The sequence below is a fragment of the Perca flavescens genome, chromosome 8 (assembly GCF_004354835.1).
Source record: "Perca flavescens isolate YP-PL-M2 chromosome 8, PFLA_1.0, whole genome shotgun sequence".
Classification (NCBI taxonomy): Eukaryota; Metazoa; Chordata; class Actinopteri; order Perciformes; family Percidae; genus Perca; species Perca flavescens.
This window is the reverse complement of record NC_041338.1, coordinates 24,690,095-24,712,723: the sequence shown is the minus strand read 5'-3', so window position 1 is coordinate 24,712,723 and position 22,629 is coordinate 24,690,095. Positions and strand designations below refer to the sequence as shown.

General features: G+C 40.1%; 2 protein-coding genes across 15 annotated transcripts in view; both read left to right on the top strand.

Annotated features, from left to right (window-relative positions):
* mef2aa (myocyte enhancer factor 2aa) overlaps window positions 1-17,464 on the top strand; it is a 64,084-nt gene extending 46,620 nt beyond the window's left edge. For 2 of the 9 annotated variants that reach the window (XM_028584208.1, XM_028584206.1), the window contains exons 4-11: window positions 2,398-2,499; window positions 2,597-2,731; window positions 4,780-4,993; window positions 11,825-12,009; window positions 13,424-13,447; window positions 15,043-15,172; window positions 15,323-15,446; window positions 15,632-15,968. In XM_028584208.1, the coding sequence (XP_028440009.1) occupies window positions 2,398-2,499; window positions 2,597-2,731; window positions 4,780-4,993; window positions 11,825-12,009; window positions 13,424-13,447; window positions 15,043-15,172; window positions 15,323-15,446; window positions 15,632-15,968 (1,251 nt within the window). Of the gene's footprint in view, window positions 1-2,397; window positions 2,530-2,596; window positions 2,732-4,779; window positions 4,994-6,615; window positions 6,676-11,824; window positions 12,010-13,423; window positions 13,448-15,042; window positions 15,173-15,322; window positions 15,447-15,631 lie in introns of all 9 variants that reach the window. The other 7 variants (XM_028584207.1, XM_028584215.1, XM_028584209.1 and 4 more) reach the window with 7 other exon arrangements.
* Window positions 17,465-19,949: 2,485 nt separating this feature from the next.
* The window catches only part of mctp2a (multiple C2 domains, transmembrane 2a), a 33,535-nt gene continuing 30,855 nt past the window's right edge, over window positions 19,950-22,629 (top strand). For 2 of the 6 annotated variants that reach the window (XM_028585377.1, XM_028585376.1), the window contains exon 1: window positions 20,189-20,502. In XM_028585377.1, coding sequence (XP_028441178.1) covers window positions 20,494-20,502 — 9 coding nt within the window. In that variant the 5' untranslated portion in view covers window positions 20,189-20,493. Of the gene's footprint in view, window positions 20,037-20,188; window positions 20,503-20,593; window positions 22,202-22,629 lie in introns of those variants that run through there. The other 4 variants (XM_028585382.1, XM_028585380.1, XM_028585378.1 and 1 more) reach the window with 4 other exon arrangements.

Below are 22,629 nucleotides of genomic sequence, written 5' to 3'. Positions count from 1 at the left end.
TTGGAAGAGGGACACCTGTTAGGCCATGTGCTGATTTAGTGATCCATTTACTGGGAGCTGTGGGCAGCGTCTGTGGGACACCCTAAAACATGCCAAGTTATTTAACAAAGAATTACAGCCATGCTTTCCCAGGCCTTAAATGTTATATGCATTAGAACGCCACAGAGATTACCTCTTGCACACCAAATCTCCTCCATACACCTTACCTTCAGTGCACCTTTGAGAAGATAATATATATTGTACTGATTCATATAATGTATCATGGAACAGATCTGATTGCTGCCTACACTTGTCTGCTACTATCTGGTTCCTGCTCACCCACTGTGCTGCTGCAACCCCTCCCTAAATGGCTTGGACCAGTAGGTGTGGCGTACTGAAGGCTGGCCAGGCTTGTTGTGAAAGTAGGGCAGCCCTGCCCATCGTTGGCCCATCTCGCGCTGCCATGCCCGAACAGTTTGACCAAGATATTCCCATAATGAGCAGGTTGAAACCTAAATTTGCAGGTTGAGATCAGATCTTTGACTCACTGGTGGAGAAAGTGCATAGTTTAACCCCAGTAAACACAGGCCTTTCAGGACCCTAACTAAAGAGGGTTTGTTCAGTAAACAGGAAATGAACCAGCAAGGCGTTTTCTTAGAATGAGAAGAATGTCACTGCTCTGTACCGCACCAAACAGTAATGCATCTGTGGTACAGTGCTGGCCATTCATTGCCCAAAGGGCTTCTTTCTTTCTCTCTTTTTGCTCTTCTCTGGGCATTGTGGACACTTATGTTTGAAAAGATATGGGTGCTTTTTTGAACTTCCTTATTTCTGGGCACTGCACGTCATATTTCTGTTGATTAACATTGTTCTTGTGCCCCAAAATGTACATCCCTCAGAAATTGTATGCATACTATGAATGCATGGGGATGGAGTAAGCAGTGAGGAATCACCTGGTTTAATGATAATGATGATATGATATTATGCTCATAAAGCCATAGCACAGGTTTTAGGAAACGTCACTTACGCTGAGGTTGTGGTGAGCAGTGCTGGGTTAGCCGCATTGTCTGCACAGACCTAAACGTACTGTTACATCGCTGTCAGAGGATGTAGCAGCTGTAGATATACCCCCCGCCTTCCCCACGCACACACACACACACACACACACACACACACACACACACACACACACACACACACACACACACACACACACACACACACACACACTGCACATATGCACCACAATCCCTCCTACACCTACAGTCTCCCCCCTTTTTTTTTCTTTCACACACACACACACACACACACACACGCACGCATGCACACACACATTTTCTACTTACTTGGGTGATGAGGACCAGAAACAGAGAGTAAGGTCTCATTAGTGTGTGTAGGTTCCTCTCCTCTGGCTCACACTCTGACCCCTGCATCCACAGGAGTCAGTGACCTTCCTGTAGACACGAGGCCTCCGAGGCACCCCACAGACAGGGTTAGCGCTGCTGTGGACCTGCAGTAGTCTGATAAAGGAACATTGAGAACCACACATAAATCATGTTTTGATGTACACTGCCTTGATATCACATGCTGTCACATACTGTCAGCAAGTCTTGTTAACACCGCTATTCAGAGATGTAATGAGGAGCAGAGAACAGTCTGTATGAAAGTGAGCAAAAGAGCACAGCGTTGCATTTATTTGTTTAGTTGTATGACACGTTTTTTATTTTCTCAAAGTTAGAATAGGCTCTTTATAACACCACAACACACAACCCAATGTACTTATGAGCACTTTGCTTTTACAATAATTGCTCAATTTCATGCTCAAATAAGCATCTTTGACCACATTTGATAATCCATTTTATTCCCCACATGCATTTACTTTGATACGATCCCCTGAGTGACAAGCATAATGAATTACAGCCTGGGACAGCCTTACTGTAAAGTGCTCTGCCGTAGGATCTTCTTATGCAGGGGTTTCTTCCAGCTGGGTGGTTTATGATAACTGAAACATAATGAAAAATGCAAACACACACTTGCAGTGAGGGAAGGAACAGAGAAGGGTAGAGGCAGGGAGAGGGGAGAAGGAGAAAGAAAGAAAAGAAAAGGGAGGAGGACAATATTTTGTTTCTCTGAACACTTCTGAAGGGTGAAAGGATACAGAGTGACATTTCAGTTTCCCCTTGGTACAGAGCCTTGTATTGAACTACAGTTTAGCCTAGCATTGGTGTAGCGACTCAGCTGTTCATGCGGCCATGTTGTACTGCAACAAAATAAATAAATTGAAGGACATTCATACAGTAGATGTGGAATTTTGTACATGTTTGATTTATATGTTTCCAGTAGAAATGTATATATTACGTAACAAGCAGCAAAAACACTACTATATTGTTTCTTTTCAATTGTGCAATTTCCTTTCAGAAATTGAGAAACAAAGGCCATAATGACTGTGCTAGTCCTGATCCTGAAGACTGTTTCGGGCACAGCCCCCTCATGGACGACCATTTCGGCAAACTAAACGAAGAGAGTGATTTAATGTACAAGCGCTGTGGTGTAAGTACTTACTTTGTTCCCTGCTGTTTTGTGTTGATTCCTGTCTTTATGTTGATGTTCACTACAGGCGCTAAACAAGAAAGAACACAGAGGTTGTGATAGCCCGGACCCCGATGCCTCATATGTCCTCACTCCTCACACAGAAGAAAAGTATAAAAAAATTAATGAGGAGTTTGATAATATGATGAGAAATCATAAAATCGTAAGTACTGTCAATGCAACGTTTTTGCTTGGCTTTGTGGCACAAAGGATTTTCACTCTTTTTTTCATTTAACTTTTTCCTCTTTTTGTTACCCCCCAGAACCTCTGTCAACTTCTTTCAGAACTACTCTATCTTAAAGGAACACGCCGACTTATTGGGAATTTAGCTTATTCACCGTAAGCCCCAGAGTTAGACAAGTCGATACATACCCTTCTCATCTCCGTGCGTGCTGTAATGCTGTCTGACGGTTCCAGCATTAGCTTAGCCCAGCACAGATCCTGCAGGTAACTGGTTCCAACTAGCCTACTGCTCCGAATTGTGATAAAAGTGACAAAATAACGCCAACATGTTCCTATTTACATGTTGTGATTTGTAGAGTCATAGCGTGTACAAAAAGCAGCGTAACATGAGACACAGCCATCTTCTAACAGTAAACAAACCGGGAACTATATTCTCAGACAGGCTTGCTGCGAGCATATCACTCCGCCCAAGTACTATATTCTTCCGCCTGAGAATATAGTTCCCGGTTTGTTTATGGTTAGAAGATGGCTGTGTCTCATGTTACATTGTTTTTTGTACACGCTGTGACTCTATAAATCACAACATGTAAATAGGAACATGTTGGCGTTATTTTGTGTGTATTCGGAGCAGTAGGATTACTGGAACCATTCACCTGATGTTCTGTGCTGGCCTGATGCCGCTGGAGCCGTCAGACAGCATTACAGCAAGCAAAGAGATGAGAAGGGTATGTATGGACTTGTCTAACTCTGGGGGTTACGGTGAAAAAGCTAAATTCCCAATAAGTCGGCGTGTTCCTTTAAGATTAATGCCCCCTTTACTGGGAGTGCATTTGTTTTTTTTAATGTTGATTTGTTTTGCAACTGATATTTTGGCCCACCCTGATAAGATCACATTTCATGTGAACAGGTGAAATGTTGCATGCTTCTGCTGGAAAGATTACACCCTACTATCATGGTCATGTTATCATAAATCAAACAGCAGTTGCTATTTAAACACATCAGGAATGCACAGTAAATACTTATGAGTGTTTATCATAACGATCTGCAGGTTCTGTGATTTAAGGTTGGGGTTTCTTTCCATCTCAAACCAATTTTTTTTTTTTCACAGTTCCTTATTAATATAATGTTTCCCTTTCAAATATTTCTATTACCTCTCTCTCAATGCATTCTACCATAAAATATATCTTACTCCTGAACAGCTCCAGCATTAAAGTGTTCCCACAGCACAATAACACTACACTATCATTTAGCATCTTCCCTCTCCTTCATCAAGTACCACACTGGCTCACTCTCTAAAATACCACAAATCTTTTGTGATCTTATCATGCGTGACAATATTAGAATTGTGCAAGAACATCGTGCTTACTAAGCAGTCGTTTTCTCTATGTTCCTGACATAGCAGAGCATCACTTTGCCATTAACAAACTAATGATAACACCCGACTGGCTCACTGGATAATGCTATGATGAAACGTTCTCACTGCCACCTGTGATTCTCACTTACGCTTTGCACAGTCAGCACTTTGTAGGTAAATGCAAGTGAGTCACGATTCCTGTAGTTGTGAATCCCCGCCACCCCTCTCTGCTGTGCTGAGAAACACGTGTTTCAAAAGGCAAAAGTACGTCTCTAGTGCTGACTGCTGCAATGCCAAAGTGATCACCTGAATGCATGTTTTTTTTTTGTTTTTCTGTGTTTTCTGTGTGTTGCGGTAGCACTGAAGAGTTGTGTGTTTCTGCATGTATCATGTTGATGATGAATACACTTTTTTTGACGGTTATACAGTATGGTGTCACTCAATAGCCCTTCCGATGTTGGGCAGAAATGTTTCAATATTTTGTTATATAGCAGGCAGCTGCCGAGTTTAAAATGCACAGTATATCCTTGTTTATTAAAGCAAACCATCAAGGGTAGCTCTCTGTCAATGATGCCATGACAACCACTGACCCATCAGACCCAGCATTAGACCTTTGAGTGGTTTTGAGTGTGTTTGTGTGTAAATCTCTTTGTGTGTTTGTCTCCCTCTTGTAGCCCACAGCATTGCCTCAGCAGAACTTCTCCATGCATGTGGCAGTGCCCGTATCCAATCCTAATGCCATGTACCAGCCAGGAGGGACTCTGGGCAGCCAAGCCCTGGCAGCAGCCGCGGCCTCTTTGAGTGACAGTGGGATGCTGTCCCCTCCACAGGCCTCTCTGCACAGGAATGTGGGCTCAAGTGGAGGACCCCAGAGGCCCACCAGTGCAGGTTGGTAGACAGCAACCCCACTTAATTGGTCAATGGTGTACAGAGGATGATCCAGACCACTCAGAGCAGGATTTGTTTAGTTGATTAAAGCCCCTTTGTGTGTATTTGTATTTGATTATATCACCTTTCTAATTATTCTAAAAACATGAATGTTTTGTTAGTAGAACAATTTGACAGTTATGATGAGAACTGATGCTAGTCAACCAGGAGGACATTAGCCTAGCATAGCATAAAAGCTAAAGATTTATTAATCCTGCAATGGGAAATTACATTTAATTACATAGGAGCAGGTGGAAACGGCTAGCCTGGTTCTCTCCAATGCTAAAAACAACAACAACAACCACTAACTCCTCCAAAGCTCATTTAACACATTAGCATGAACACATCGTCAACAACAAAATTCAATAAATATGTAACATGTACAATTTATATGTGTGCCCTGCATTTCTTTCTGAGTCTACGCTGGTTGCCTGGCAACTTCACAGTGATAGTAAAACTACTGAGAGTTACTTCACCCAGCCAAGAAATAGTTAGTGTACAGGGCGTAACCCCTAAAAAACTACAACACTTTAGAAGTGATGCTAGATTTTTAAACTTTGGTTGGAGCCAGGCTAGCTGTTTCCTTTTTCTTCCACTCTTTGTGCTAAGCTAGGCTTATCACTTCTTGGCTCTAGCTTCATACTTAGCGCACAGACTTGCGTTTGGTATCAATGTTGTCATCTAACTCTCTAAAAGAAAGTCAATAAGCGTACACGTTCTTTTATTCCTAAGGTGACTACTAGGGTTTTTTGTTTGTCTCTAATGCTTATAGAGTTTTATTTTATTTTTTCAAGATGGAATTGGATGTAAGGGGCCTAAGGTCAAGCAGTCATGTCATACTAACGCCCTTTAACTGGTGTTTGTGTGTGATATATATATATATATATATATATATATATATATATATATATATATATATATATATATATCTGTATATATGTGTGTGTGTGTGTGTAAAAATTATGTCAGTCTAGATGTTTTTTGCAAGATTCAGCTACACTGCATACTCTAGAAGAACAGGCAACAAGGTGTGAAATGCCTCATTCAAAATTAACTACATATCAGAATTGGCTGACACCTACCCATACACAGGGGGTTTACTTAATGGTTGTTTTCACAATAACTCCTCTTTCTGATTATTCACCGCTCTATCTGTATTGTTTTTGTTTTTTTATGATTCATATTGGATCAGCATATTTCAACAGCTAAAAACATGCCCAGGCTCATATGGCATACTTGTGTGCTTGATTTAAGTGTATCTCTTGAAAGCGTGTAACGTTTTCATTTCACTGTTAAGAGAGGCTCCAGCAGATGATTTCCATGAAAGGAATACTTGTTTGTTGCAGGTGGAATTTTGCATTCATAATAACACACAATGCTGAACCCAGCTTAATGTTGCTCTCTTTAATCATATATTGAAAATGTTCCCACCATGAGGACCCTAACGAGAGCATATGCCTCCCTATCTGTGCGCTGTGAAGATAGATCTTCATGACATTTTCGTGTCTGGTCTGGCATCTCCATCACATGCTCTGCTAGCTTGCAGAAGGATGCAGATGGTTAATCATATCACATCTCATTAGGTGGCATGTTGGATACCATAGACCTTTCAGTGCCAAGTGGTGTGGGCTCCAGCCCAGCGCGTAAGTCCTCCCGGAGAGATTCATTAGCTCTCTGTAGCTCTGCCCAATAGACCTCCTGCTTAGCATGCGAGCTGGATAGTTGCGTATCCATCTGTGATTGGTTCAAGACAGTTGTCACTATCATTGACTGATAGTGACAACTGCCCAATTATATTTTCAATGCATGCGAAGGGGAAAAAGTGTTTCTCCTCTCAACAGAGGAAATGAATAACATACTTGTTAAATGCATGTGTGAGAGATGGGGAATGGCTCAGCAGCATTCACACAGTGTGGTTTTTGTGCTTGAAACCAACCTGAGTATATCCAGGCGAGGCATTTAGCTGTCCGACTGACTTTGGCAGGTAAATAAATGCAGCGTTTCCTTTAAACTTGTCACCTCTACGTATGTAGCCCCCACTCATCCTGTTTCCTTCCCTCTATTAACAGGTGCATCTGTTTCCCCCTACTACTCTGGTAGCCCTTATAAGGCTGGAGAGGGTCTGTAAGATGCCTAGACCAGCATAACCCTTTAGGTATTCGGGCCATGACATCCAACTAAGTCCTCAGTACACAATGACCGGACAGCCTGTCATGGCTGCAATGTGCTGTGTGAGAGGCGAAGGCAGGTGGAGTTTAACTCTTTCCTTGGCACTTAGCTCGCTGTACCCCATATATTATTTCTGACTAAATGCAGTATGCTGTTAGGAAATGGTACGATATTTAATGTTCATAGCTTGTGAACTGCCTGAAGAATATAGGCTTAAAATGGGATATTTGGCTAGGTATTGATTAGAAAGTATGAAGAGCACCTCGGATTGGTTTACAACATTATAGAGAGAGCGCTGGGTGCGTTTTAAGTTTGGGGTGTGGTACTGGGTCGGGGTAGAGTTAGGATCCTCTGCCAGGGGGTGTCAGCATTTGGCACAGTGTGAGCATGCTGCAGCTGTTGTTTGTACCAAGTTTGTAGAACAGCAGAGACTACAGGGTGGAGAAACCTCTCCAACCCTGCTGTCAGATGACCATTCCTGACATAGCTCTGATTTTTCACAAGTAGCAGCTATGACCACAGCAGAAGGCTTTCAAAGTGACATATATATATATATATATATATATATATATATATATATATATATATATATATATATATACATACAGTACAACCTCTGGTTTCATGTGGATTATGATGGCAGCTGTTTTAATTATGGGATCTGGAGGAGTTATTATTTACTTAATAGATGAAAATTGCCTTACTTGCTAACACACATATGTTTATCAAAACAGTGAACATTATTGGCAAGATTTTCCTAGCAAACACATTTCAGTTGTTCTTTCAAAAATAAGCTATCTGTTGTTGTTCATGTCTAGTCTTTGGTTCAGATAATGGCTCTGCTCAGCTACTACACCTTCAAAAGAAAAACTATTTCTTTGTCTCATTTTATACTCTGCACTTCTAAATTAGATCTTTTCTTTCAACAGCTCATACACATATGGAACACATTTACATTAAAGCATTACATTTGTAGGTTCAGCAGATCACATCAGGTAGTAGACTTATTAGTTCAATGGTGAATTGTAGTTGCACCAAGTTTGTGTTGGTGCAAATTTGACATTCAAAAAGTTATTTTCTTTTATTGCAGGTTGATTGAATGTAAAACATGTATTCAAAGTTGGAGGATGATGATGAGTCATACCCATGCTGTATAAAAAAAACAAACAAGAACATGTAGTTACCTGGTTGCCATGTGCCTCTATTCATCTATCTGCGCTTAGTTTTTCTGAGACACAATAGGACTGTGGATGGCATCTATTATTAGAGAACAATTTTGATTCACATCAGTTATATCTTTTCATTCAACAAGACATTATCTATTTCAAGACATTTTCATTCTTTTTCTTATTTTTTTTTAACCTGATGCACATGGGATGTTGGGCACAATAAGTCACTGTGTTTTCTTCCCCTGAACTTAAAATGAACTGAATGTTGCAGTTGTAAACACAAGGCCTTATGTAATGCCCCTTCCCAAACTGTGTTAATAATTCAGGACAATGAACAGAAACTAAAACAGCTTTCAACACACGCAGGTTTCAGTCAGAGAGGATTTATTGGCACAACCGAGCCGTTAGAGAAGTCTTAATATGGAATGCAGGCAGACATCATAAAAGCCCACTGAAATGTCCCTGCTGAAATGCTGGGTCTTAACTTGTGGCTGTTACCTTGGCTCAAAGTTAACTTTGTGGTCTGAGTATTTGTTCAGACATGTGTTCCCTTCTTGGCAATTATTTGAAAGAAGTGTGGGATTTATTCATCATCAGAAGTCATAATCAGAGGCAGATTCCAAAGATATGCGAGTCAGATAGGTTAATCCAAGTCTAAATTAGCCAGTGAATACAGCACTCAGTGTCTGTCTTTGCTCGGTGATGCACTGGCAACGTGTCCAGTGTGTCGTATGTATCAGCCCAGCAAATGTTGGTATAGAAGTGAACACAAGATATGACTGAAATTTTATAGAAACAGGATGAGTACATTCTTGTTTCATTCATGTTGTATAATGCAAAATGCACCATTTTTTTTTTTATATTACAACAACAGCAACAGCTTTACGCACAATGAAATTAGGTGGATTAATGCTTCAGACATGCGCTGTGGAGGGCCACATGAGACATTTATTATTCTTTGCTCTATTATAGTTACTTGATTATAGTTCTTACTACAACACCAAAAGGGACAATGGACAAGGCTTGCTATGGACTTACCTGAGAGTCTGAAATAAAAACCTTAAAGGTCCCGTGACATGCCGCTTTTTGGATGCTTTTATATAGACCTTAGTGGTCCCCCAATACTGTATCTGAAGTCTTATTCCTGAAATTAAGCCTTGGTGCCGAATTACAGCCACTAGAGCCAGTCCCACAATGAGCTTTCCTTAGGATGTGCCATTTCTATGTCTGTAGCTTTAAATGCTATTGAGAAGGAGAGAGGGGGTGCAGGAGGGTGGGGGTGTGGCCTTAACCAACTGCCATGCTTCGCTTGTTTGCAAGCCATGATGTCTCTCTCTTTCTCATGGGCGGGCCAAATTCTCTGGGCGGGCAAAGCAGAGAAAAGGGGAGGTAACCTTTCCCCTTATGACGTCATAAGGGCAAAATTCCAGATTGACCCATCCAAGCTTTCATTTTCTCAAAGGCAGAGCAGGATACCCAGGGCTCGGTTTACACCTATCGCCATTTCTAGCCATTGGGGGACCATAGGCAGGGATGTGGGATGCATATTAATGTTAAATGTTAAAACATCATAAAGTGAAATTTTCATGACATGGGACCTTTAATATAAATACATATAATGTTGCAGAAAAAGCATTGATGTAATTCATAACAACTACAGCTGTATTAAATTCAAGTTTACCAGTTCTAGTGTATTGTGCATGCTGGCTTACTGGTGTGGCTTACTGCAGTACATATTGAGATGCAACCATGGTTAATGATGTTAGTTAAACCTGAGCTTTCCCTGCTACAGTATGACAAATGTTTTATGTTTTGGGCAGAATTCTGATAAAGTACAAATTGTTATCAGAACATCTTAACTTGCCATATTGCCAAGCTGCAACCAATTCCTTTACACTAACATCTCATTCCCACGGAATGACATCTTCACTGCTTTTAATCAGGTTTTCTATTTTTAGGGCCTCGGACATTTACTCTGCTAATTCTGTAAACATTGTTTTCTTGCAGCAGCCAAGTCTTGTATGATCAAAGCCAGAACCAACGGCGATTGCTGCTTGTATATACTGTTGATTCAGCTGTGAGATACTATTGTCGGCTTCATAACTGTTTATTTGACCGTGAATTGTTGCTGTCCTTATCTGTAGTCAGAGGGGCTATTGTTTCATTATGTTCCTACGCAAGAGCCTGCTCATTGTGCACACACTTTGTGTTTTACTGGGATACTCTGAACACAATGGAGAAGTCAGCAACTTGTTGAAGTGTTAGTGATCTGTTGATGCAGTGCTAGACGCCATTCGTTTTTTCTTTCCCTTGTTTTTTAGGATTTTAACATGTATATATTGTAAAAGTAAAGTGTTTTTATACTTGGGCTTACATCAAGTAAACTTATTTTTCCCCATAACAAGGCACTGCTTCATTTTTATTTGTGTGGATTTGGTGGAATCTGCAAAATCAGAGGTCATACAATATTTTGCAATTGCAAACAAGAAAAATTTATCTTTTTCTGAAACCTGTTTTTAAAAATAAATTGAAATACTAGGTTAAGGCAGTTTACAGTGCTCTAGCAATGTGTAAGGGATCATTTTTGGCACTGTAGTTTTGCTTCAGAATGCCATGCTTAAGTCACGAATATACTCATAACACATAGATACTACTATAATACATACTTTTTCTTGGGGCTGGTATTTTGAAAAACCAATTGTATAGCATATTAAATTATTGTATACAATATGGCAGAGTATCTAAAAACTGTACCATGAGTCTATGCATGACATACTGTAAGTGTTACAGACTGTACTGCCTATATGTAACACTGTGGAAATGTCTTTGGATTTCTTGAATTATGTGTCAAAGAGAATTTCTTCTGTCAGCTCCACACCCACTGATAGTATTGAGCCTTTGCATGGGATAGTTGTCCAGCATTAGAGTGGGAGTGAGGTAGATGGGAGTTCTCAAAACAAGTTGGTAGGGACTCATCGCTTTTCGAAAAAAGGAAATGACTAATGACGATGACATGAAACATCAAAGTGTGAATGTGGAATGAAGAGTCTCACACTTTGCTATTGTTTGTGTGCACACTGTAAAAACAACATCAAGAGATCTTTTACCATTTTTATTCCACCGTAATGGCTTCAGCTATTTCTTTTAAGCAGTCACAGTACATTTGTCAGTGAACTGCTCCTGCTCCCAAGATGCAAAGAATTGACTTTGATGTAATCATTCACAATAAAAATAAAAGGCTCATCAATTTTGAAATGGACATTTTATTTTTGTAAATGTGCAGGATAATTATCAACGTCTATTAAAACTTCCCTGAGGGTTGGAAACACTTAGCGCTGCGTGCTGCTGCAAGCTGGAAAACAACGCTGTGTGAGAGCTTTGCTTGATGACTGGGAGTGTTGTCAGTCACAGTCCATGGTTTGATGATGTTTTTCTGTTGCTGTGTACCTCGCAGGGAACGGTTTTGTTAACCCCAGGGGCTCTCCGGGCATCCTCAGCACACCCAGCGGCAATGGCCTGGGTAAAGTCATGCCCACCAAGTCTCCACCACCCCCTGGAGGGAACATGGGAATGGGAGGCCGCAAGCCAGACCTAAGGGTTGTTATCCCTCCATCTAGCAAAGGGATGATGCCCCCACTGGTGAGTACAGAGCACACCACTGCACACAAGCATCACCAGCTCAAGTACCTTTAAGTACCTCTGCTGCAGGGCGGACCAGAGCTTTGTTTAGTGTCATCGAGCCTTTCATAGCAGAATGTTTGGCAAGATTTTGCCACGACCGTTTTTGATATTATCACATCAATCAGCGAGCAAAGGACTGTTTAAATGTTTATCTGCCAAGTGGGACTCACTCACAGTGTGCAGGCCACACCTGAGCAGCGTTCTCCTTGTGCTGCATTCTTCTTTTATCGCCTCTGTTAACATGTGGGCAGAGGCAAGAATCTGCAGCCCAGTTGTCATAACTCGCACCCTAGTATTCACATTTAAATGAGAGGCTTTCTCTAATTACAATAATGAAGGTGCAGAGCGCTCTGACCACAGCAAACACCTGAGGCTAAACTAGACTCCCCTGGCCATAAATCAACATTCGGGAAAAAAAACTACAAGTGTGGGACTTTCAGACAGCGGCCAACAAATATTCTATTTCCAACTTTGTGTGTTGCTAGTGTTGCCAGCAACAGGAGCCACTCCAGGAAAATGATTGTGTTTGGTAAATAAACCTTGTGTTACTGTGGGTGCTCCTCCTTTGCAAAGCTTCAACTAGCCTGGAGCAGTTTTTAAACAACTGTGTGTTACCATGTGGAATCGGTAGAGCAGGACAGGTTGTGTAGTAACAGGTCTGAAACAGGTTAGGCAGGTAGGTTCTTTTGGACTGGTGGAGGCTGTGGAGGGCGCTAGCTGTGGCAGGTCTGCAGACAGCCTGTCATTAGGCCATAATGGTATTAAATTAATCACATCTCAGTGTGACAGAGTGTAGATGAAGACTTAATCAGGGGCCCAGGGTGTGAGCCAGATAATATCTTGTCGCCCTTGTCGTGTCTTCCTGCCGCTATTGATTGAGTGTGGGTATTAAGACAGCCCTGGCCTGGTCACAGTATGTCCCACAGCACAGAAAAGATGGAAGATGGGCTTCTGGTTCCTCTTTCAGCACAGGGAGGATTTGAAATACTCTTACTATGCAGTCATTGTTGGTACCAGTAAAGAAACTTCATATGTAATTTCTGTTGACTACGAGATGATTGTGGTGTTATTTAGAATCAGATGAGTGTTAGTCAATATCCAGGATAATTCTGTACTTGCTGTTCCTAACTTCACCGGCATTTGTCCAGGATTTGACTGCTTCTTCTTCATCATTTACAAGATAAAGACAAGTTAATTGGGTTCCCATGCTTTGGACAGATTGGTTCATGAGTATAACAACAGACTAAAGACGTAAAATTAGTGTGATTTCACAATGACTGTAGAAGTCATCCACGCTTATACAGGGCGATTTACAGGCATTCTGCTTCTTTTCTGTAACCCTGCCTCTCTTCTTCTCTTCTGTTGAGGGCAGTCGGAGGAGGAGGAAATGGATTTGGTGAGTTTTGACAGATGCCTGGGCAAATGGCTAAAATGTGAACATGCTTCTGGTAATCACACATGCAAGACTAAAGGCAGTGCTCAAACCGGATATTGGCTCTCTTAGAACTGCCAGCAATAATACATTTGGAAAAAATAAAAACGTTTTGTCACTGCATGTTTTGGGTTTGGCCTGTGAAAATTGCCTCAGCCTGTTAAATTGGCTCCTCCATACTCAACACGTCAATGTTAGTCATATACCACCAGGAGTGTGTGTGTGAGAGAGAGAGAGAGAGAGAGAGAGAGAGAGAGAGAGAGAGAGAGAGAGAGAGAGAGAGAGAGAGAGAGAGAGAGAGAGAGCGAGAGAGAGAGAGAGGGAGAGAGAGAAAGCTACGCGCTAATTAATGTTATTTTTTTTAAACCATTGTATTGTTATCACAATCTGAAAAGTTTAGGAATTAAAAAAGTGCTGGGTAGAAATCTAAATAATTTTTTTTTTTCTAAGTAAGAGGAGATTACATCATTTTAAATGACATCATGCTGTGAGATACTTGGGGTTTGGTGAAGTCATCTGGCTGGAGAGTGTTGGAACAATGCAAGGAAGCTATCACCTAGATCATGATGCAACGCTGCTTCAGACGTAACCACTGGCAGCTGCACATATGTTTATTCCATTGTACTCTGGGGATTTGTTACAGTATTGTTCTAAACTGTCTGCATTTGATTAGTGGAGTTGGAGTGTGTGCATTTGTAGCTCACAGCATAGTTTTCTGCATGACCACACCGTGCTGTGTAGGTGTGTGTTTGTGTGGACTGCATGCCGGTCACTGCACTAAAAACCACTCGAGCTTTACTGTACGTCACTCTGGGATTATTCCTTTGCACTCTCTCAGTTAAGAGTTGTTTATTTGATTGCAAAACTGATCACTAGACTCCCTTTGATTTGTCACACTCTAAATGTTCAGGCAATAGATGCTGTGGAAGGCGTTTCTAACCTCGACTATCCCTATAACAGTGTTCTTTTTCATGTCTAACAAAGTAAACTTGTTAAGCAGATTGTAGCAAATCTGATTAATAATTTTTTGTGCCTGTAGCTGCATGTCGGTTCTTTTGATCAGTTAAAGTCCACTTAAAATATATTTATTGTGATTACTGAAATCTTTTAATATTGTACTCTTTGAAAGCCCATGGTAACCATTTTTTTATGTGGCATAAATTTGTATAAATATATAAATAAGTATATCTGCAGTGTGTTGTATACATACACATATATTTAGTGAACTATATCTGGGTGAATATCAGAAAATCCCTATATTTAAAAGTTATTGAATATTTCTTTCTATTTATCCTATTTTTTTTACATAAAAAAAAATCATACAGCTAACAATGAATCAGAATATTGACTTCCATGAAGCTACACCACCACCTAGTGGCCGCGCTTATTATTACACTCATATCCCTGATTACCACAAAATGTGTAGTAAATCCCAATTTAAAATGTGTAGGCTCTAAATTAAAAAAAATGTGTCCATTGCACAATATTAGAGCGTGATGTTTTAAGCGTTACAATTTGGGCTTATTGCGTTTTCTTTGTTTGTTTTTTGTGTCTTGCAGAACACCCAGAGGATAAGCAGCTCCCAGTCCACCCAGTCGCTGGCCACTCCAGTAGTGTCTGTCACCACCCCAAGCTTACCCCCACAGGGCCTGGTCTACTCGGGAATGACTACCTCCTACAACCCTGCTGGTGAGTCTGGCCTAGCTCTCCCCTCGGACTGAAAACAACCGCCTGTTTGTACTTCACGTTGTTGGTTCTTGCTCTTTTCTCAGTGGTACATGCATGGTGTTGTAGCTGAAATGAGTTCTCACTGTGTGTGGCTGCTTTTGTTTTTTACAGAGTTCTCCCTGAGCAGTGCAGAGATCTCTTCCCTACAGGGCTTCAGCTCTCCTGGGCTCTCACTGGGCTCCATGTCGGCATGGCAACAGCATCAACTGGGCCAGGCAGCTCTTAATTCTTTGGTGTGAGTTACACACCTCCAAACAAAGGCACACTCGCCAGACGCCCTCACATAAAAGCAACACCCACTGTGCTCTGTGATATCATGCTGAATCACACATCTACATATTCCTGACTTTTTCTTCACATTTCTGCACCTTGCATTTGTTGTCTCATTTTTACAATATATCATGCTTATCTTCTCTGCAGTGGTGGAGGTCACCTACCTCAGGGCTCCAACCTCTCCATCAACACCAGCCAGAGCATAAACATCAAGTCCGAGCCCATTTCGCCGCCACGGGAGCGTGTCACCCCATCTGGCTTCCCCCCTCAGCAACCGCAGCAAGGGTCCAGCCGACAGGACGTTCTGGGACGTTCACCTGCAGACAGCCTCAGCTCCTCCTGTAGCTCTTACGACGGCAGCGATCGTGAGGACCACCGGCCAGACTTCCACTCCCCGCTGGGACTGGGCAGACCCCCTCCTGGCTCTGAGGACAGGGAGAGCCCCTCGGTCAAGCGCTTGCGCATGGACACATGGGTGACATAAAGAGCCCCTATCAAGCCTCCAGTCACCAGCCAGTCAGAGAGGGGGAGGGGTTAGACATGGAGATACAAGAAAGAGCAAGGGTCCTTAGAGCTATCATTATTATACTATTATTCAACTCCATTTCAATTTGTAAGACTGAGTGGCAAATGTTATAAGACGTGTTAGGACATATCAAAAGTAAATTCTCAAACTGACACTGAGTAAGATTTAAAAACAAATCTGTTAGCTGGACTGAATTATATGCACAAGCAGGTGGTATCAGGTACTCGGTGCAATTCAGATGAGGTTTGCAGAAGAAAGATGTTCAAAGGATATTGTTAAACAATAGGCGGTAGATTATTCTATTATTATAGTCACTGGTCTAGTCAGACACTTACATGTAGTTGCTGTATTGCTGTTGTGCTCGCAAATTGCAAACAATCAGAGAAAGTTGTGTTGCTTTCAGGCTGAGGAACCTTACATATGATGTTCACTGCAAGAACTATCTTTTAAAATCATGCTGTAACCACACAAGACCTTTATCTCAAGTGGCCTCTTGTAATTTATTGATTCATTCGATCAGGAGATACAGAGAACACAGAGTTAATTAAGACTATACAGTCATTTTGATTACACAGTAAATAATTGCAACAGTTGAGACAACTTTAGTGAATAAATGAAACAATACTGTTGGAGGTAAAAACAAAATAGCAACAGAATTTATTGCAATAATGACATACTATTCATTTTATAATTTAAAAGAGTGGGATATATACATGTGCAATTAAGATAATGCGAACCTGTCCAGTTGAACTGGTGAGAAAATCAACATGTTCACATTTGTGTAACAGTTCATCAGTAATATAAGCCAAAGCTGTTCTTTTGTGTCGTTTTGTACAGTTGCTACGGTTTCCTAACAATTCACTCAAACGCACCATTTCTTTCATCATAGTTTTATTTTTATTGTGCTTTATTGCAAACAGTATAAAGTCGTGTGAACCAGATCTTGAATCAATATCTAAAGCCATGAAAATTTGCTGTTCTGTTTGTTATAATTGATAATTTGAGCCAAACAGTTTCTTGTGTTGTGTAAATAGCGACTTTAATATATATCACCAGGGGGTAAGTACATACTGAAAGTACTGTACAACCACCGTTTTCAAGAAAAGTATATTTTTGTGGATTACAGCCAAGTTTACAAGAGTAGACCCTTAAAAAGTAGATCATTCACTGGTCAATATTTGCTATTTTGTTCATTTTACTGTAATCTCTTCTAAATTGAATTATCAACATAACCTCCCATGTGTTTTACTTCCAGATAGTCAATTTGTTTTCTCTCTCTTTATTCGTGATGACCTGTTATGTCCTGAAGACATTGTAATAACAATGCTGTGAGGTTGAGGTTACACTATTTTCAAATTTGTGAAGGATAGCCACAAGGCTAGGGGAAATAGGGTTTCTTCCCTCCTATTGTAGTTGTATACCAGCAGCTGCTGAATACACTGCCAGCATTCAAACCCAAGGTCCCAGCCCCATAATGAAGAATAATCTATTGTTATTGCATGTAGCTCAACTGAAAAGACATGTGAGCTATCAAGCTCTTTCCACTATCCTGTTATTGGTTCATTGAATCACAGCAGAAGACATAAATGTGGTAGAAAGGGCTGCTGAGCCTCACACAAAACTAACGTGCCTCTGCTCATATATGTGGTTGTAAATATCACAGTCAGTCATAATTATGTACAAAAATACTCATGTGTTTCCTTAATTGGCCCCAAACATTTTATCTTATATCAATTCCCTATTACTAGTCAGACTACTATATGCCTAGGAACCTTAGGAGCCAGAAAAGTGAAAATCTGAAGGCGTTGAAGTCATGTGATGCGGAAAGTGTTGCGACGCTGTTAATCACACCGTGCAGAGACGGGGAGGGGGGTTCTTCTCCATCATCACAGAAGCAAATAATTCAGCAGCTAATTTATTACAACAACAACAACAACAACAACAACAACAACGCAATGTCATTGTCAATGACTTCAATCTCACTGCTGGATTGCACACATTTGTATGAGATGTTTGCTGAAAGGCATCGCTCTGCATTCGCCGTGGCATATCTTGTGTGTGTTTCTGTGGTTTCTCCGCCCCATTATCAGCTCCATGGTAGTTTTCACCATACAACCGCAATGATCTATGCAGTTTTTGCTCCAATTCATACAACATATATATATATATATATATATATATATATATATATATATATATATTCAGAATATGATGTCATTACAGGTGACATTTAGTCCACAAAGCATCAGGAAGAAGAGCATCTGAGAATTGACTGTTATCCTGAAGTGCCACAGCTGGAGGTTGCTGAACTACAAGTTACATATAAAACATTTTATTCAACGATTAATTTGAATACCCCGGGGCAATCTCTTCATGGTCACATACATTGGTCGATATACTTTACATAATGTATAGTAATCCATAATGTAATCCAGTTTAACACAGCAGGTGAAAATAGCAATAATAAATGACTACAACTAAAATAGTCTGCCTGTAATGGCAGCACCACCTCGTAGTTGAGCACATACTTTAGCACTTGATAACATATCAGGGAATTTTGTAGTTTGTCTATCTATATGCATGGTTAGGAAATGCCTTATCCCAAAGAAAAATGATATATACCATTTTTATTTTATTTTCTCTCGGTTAAAAACAAAAAGACAATGCAGATATTACTCAAACTTGACCAGACCTGCCTCTTCTCAGAAAAGACCCACACAAGAACATGCACGGTGAATGCACTGTGATACACTTTGCTTTCTTGGTCCATGTCCAAATTGTGCACAACTGATGAATGTGAAAGGAAAGAGTAATCAATGAACCTTTGTATAGGACTTTCTTCACTTTGCTGTGTAAAAGTACACTGCTTTGCTTCATGGCTTTTATAAACAGAACTACGTGTTTGGTAAGTGTTTGTAGTTAATAGTTCACTTAACTAAAGAAGCTGTTTTCGGTTTGAATGCTCAGACCGTTTGGCGGCACAAGCTGGACTTTGTTGCCAATAATGAAATTATTTGTTTCAAAATCGAAAGAGATTTTAAGTTCATCTACATTTTCTTTCCCTTGAATGTGTTTTATTTTCATCATACAATAAATATTCAAGTGAACTTTTTATTAAACAATTAAGATACTATGCTAGATATTGTTGTACAAAATTTGTATTCTTCACAAAAGTACAAATATTGGCTTTCAATGTGTAATTTAGATTATCTCTCTTATTCTGTATAAAATGAAGTAAACAACTCTTACATAGAATTTGTTCTCCTGTGAAGTCCCAAACAGTAGAAACTGTCAACTTTATTAAACACCTCAGTGTATGCTCAATCTGAACTCAATGTCTATTCATCTTTGAAGTTTGCCTAGAATTTGCATTTTATTTACTGCACGCATCAGCTAGCCTACACTGCCATTGTCCATCACACAGTGTTACAAACTACAATATGGTGTTAAATATGTAAAAGTAGTACTAGGCTACTACAGTGTTAAAACTTTTCATTACAAGTAAAAGTCCTCTAAAATCTTACTAAAGTAAAAGTCAAAATGTAAAAAGTATTATGTATCAGATTATATTATTGGATTATTTACATGTAAGCATCTAGTTGGTCACGGTGGAGATCATTTTAACTGATATGGTTGGGTAGTTTCAGATGTTTTAAATGAACATCAGGATCTGCAAAGTAATTCTAACTGTAGGCTATGATAAAAAATAACAATATTCACATCTAAACTAGTGTAGGTCTATTTAAAATATGAAGTACCATAACATGGAAATAGGCTACTTTTACTTTAGTACTTCAAAATTGTACTTACTACAATGTTTGAGTAAATTTAGTTACTTTTCACCAATGGTGACAGCAGCACTTGTCTAAAGCTACAAGATATAGGCTTTTGTAATTTAGAAGTTAGCCTTTAGCTAATTCCGATAATAATTTGAAGACCGTCGAATCAGTATTTGTTAGCTTCTTTTTTGACTGCACATAATATGGATACAGATCAAATGCAAGCAAGATGGTCCGTGTTTCACAGGTGACATCTAGTGATATTTCCCTTTTAGAACAGTTTTGCAAGACGACTTCGTGTATGTCCACAATATCGCCAGCAGGAGGCACTCTAATATTATACAATGCATCAACACCAATGACAATCAACACAGAATTAGTACTTCAGGTTGCTGTTGATATCATGGATGTGGTTGTGATACCTTGTTAGCTGAGGTAAAGGCAAGTTGGGAAACCGCTAGTCTCGCATTGCCAGTAAAGCTAACGACTCCCAACAACTGGAGAGAATTCAGTTGCCTTTACAGTGTCAAATCATAACAGACGTTATCTCAGGACAGGTCTTGGTCTAACGTTAGAGATAGCTACACTACAACGTTAGAACATTAGCTAAAACTAACCTTCAGGTGCTGTAGCGTAGCTAGCAGGTTATTTTAATGGTTTAACCTGTTAGTCGATCTTTCTAAAGAAAATAATGTGTTTTAAATATGAAAAGGGTAAGTTTAATCATATAAAAAACAAAACAATGTAACAGTAACATATATTGGTAAAATGTGCATTACATTCTAAGGTAAGAAACATTGTGAATGCTTAATAAAATATGATGCATTGCTAACTTATGCGAGCTATGTTATACAAAGTTAAAGCACTTTTGGTGTAAAAGTAGATTTGACTACTTACAGTTGTTTGCTGAAGTTCAATTTTGAATGCTGAATTAGTTAATTGCATTTTCTCCACTGTGGTATTACTGACCTAACGTTAGGCTACTTATATTTAAACTCAATAAAATTGAGTGGCAAAACATACACTGTGAGACCAACAGGAGCTTTAGGTTAGCTGACAACCTCAGTCTTTCATGGTTGTTTTCAGTGTAAAGGCTTGCATGTGCATCACTCAGTATATTTGTCCCAAAGTGCATGTTCTTGGCTTCCTGACCATCAGACCAGCTGTGCTGCAGGCTGGCACAGGTCCAGTGTGCATGTGTAGAGTAACTATGCGAGGGTTTGGGCTTTTTGAGTTGTGTGAGAAGGAGGGCGACAGGCCACCTGCCATAGAGGCTTGCCCTGTTTGGATCCCCAGCCCTGCCTTTTAACTGGGAGCCAAGTTGAGGTTCTTTCATGTGGGCCTGATCTCCTTAAGACATCAGCAAATATTGAACAAGACTCAGTCCAAACTCAAACACATCTGTTGTCTTATAGTCTCCACTGTTAGGCACAGACAAGGAGAGAGAGTGCGAACACCAGTGGGTCTGTTGCATTAGCTTCGATGTGTGGACAGAAAGCTATAGTTTATACTTTGCAAACACAAATGCTAACTTTTGACGAGTTTAGGCTAAACCATGTTCCACTGTAAACAAATATGGGGCTGTGTGAAAGAAATGGAGTTTGGTATGACAAGGCAGCCACTGACTGCCAGATTTGGGCTGAAGATCAGAAATGAGATAAGACGAACAGATAGCCAACATTTAATATCCCTCAGTCATGTTGTAGAATCAGTCAGCAGTATTTTGGGACCGTTTTGGACAGATAAGGAGGACAGTTGTATTTTAGAATTAGGATAGATTATGGAATTAAGTACTTTTCTCAAATACTTGGAGCTATAAGAGAACGCATATTAGAGGAAGTGTAATGCATGCAAAACTTAAAACAGACAAAAAGCCTCACAAATGCAAATACATATTCTTGAATCAACAGTAAACAGACTGATAGGCACACAATAAACAGGCTGTTGAACTTGCTGTACTGTGAGCTGAACTGTTTCATCATAGTTTTGGTGTTTCAGTGTGCATTTAATATCCTGCAACTGTGTCTTAATATACTTTATATTTGTTGTCAGATTTTCAGGTTTTTCTGATCCCACATAACTGAAGTCATACAGCTCCATCCATCACAAAAAAAACTTGGGTAGGAGTTGGGTTGGGTCAACACTCACAGCATTCTCATAGTCATTGAAACTCACCTTGTGCGACTGGTATAGCTAGTTACACCCAGTCCAGCCTGTACACCAATCGCCTGCCTTAAAAGTCGTCTTGAAGCAGGAAAGGGCACTAACTACATGTTGTGTTGCCTGCAACCCTTCCTCATTGACATCATATTTAGGATGGTTGAGCTGCCTCTGAAATTTACTGGTGCTCTCGGTGGAGACTGATTTAGTCTGTGGCTTTGTCAACCTGTTCGGTGGAGGTCGACTGGACAGGTATAGTATCATGTTTTCATTGTCTAAATTATAGTAGAACAATCCAGGAGGTAATGCTGTGTAGAATTATTTAGGTGAAGTAGCTTTTTGAGAAATGTTTGTGTGATCAGATATTAGGCCTTAGTATGATAATGATAATGACAATGTAGCCTGCCAACTACATTTGGTTGTGCTGATTTAATGTAGTTATAGGTAGGCATTGTTTGTGTTTTATTACAATATGTTAAGGCAGAGAATTGGCCTAAGTACACTTTCAGATAGCAGACAAACAATACAGATGTCTTTACTTTTGTCTGTGTATGGTGAAAAATCCTCCGAAGCGCTTAATCTGCCACTGTGTTTCTACTTTTTGACCTACTGTAGAGTAATACATTGCTTTTACAATTATTTTTTGAGTCAGGTGTCAGACAGGGAATCTAATGTACTAG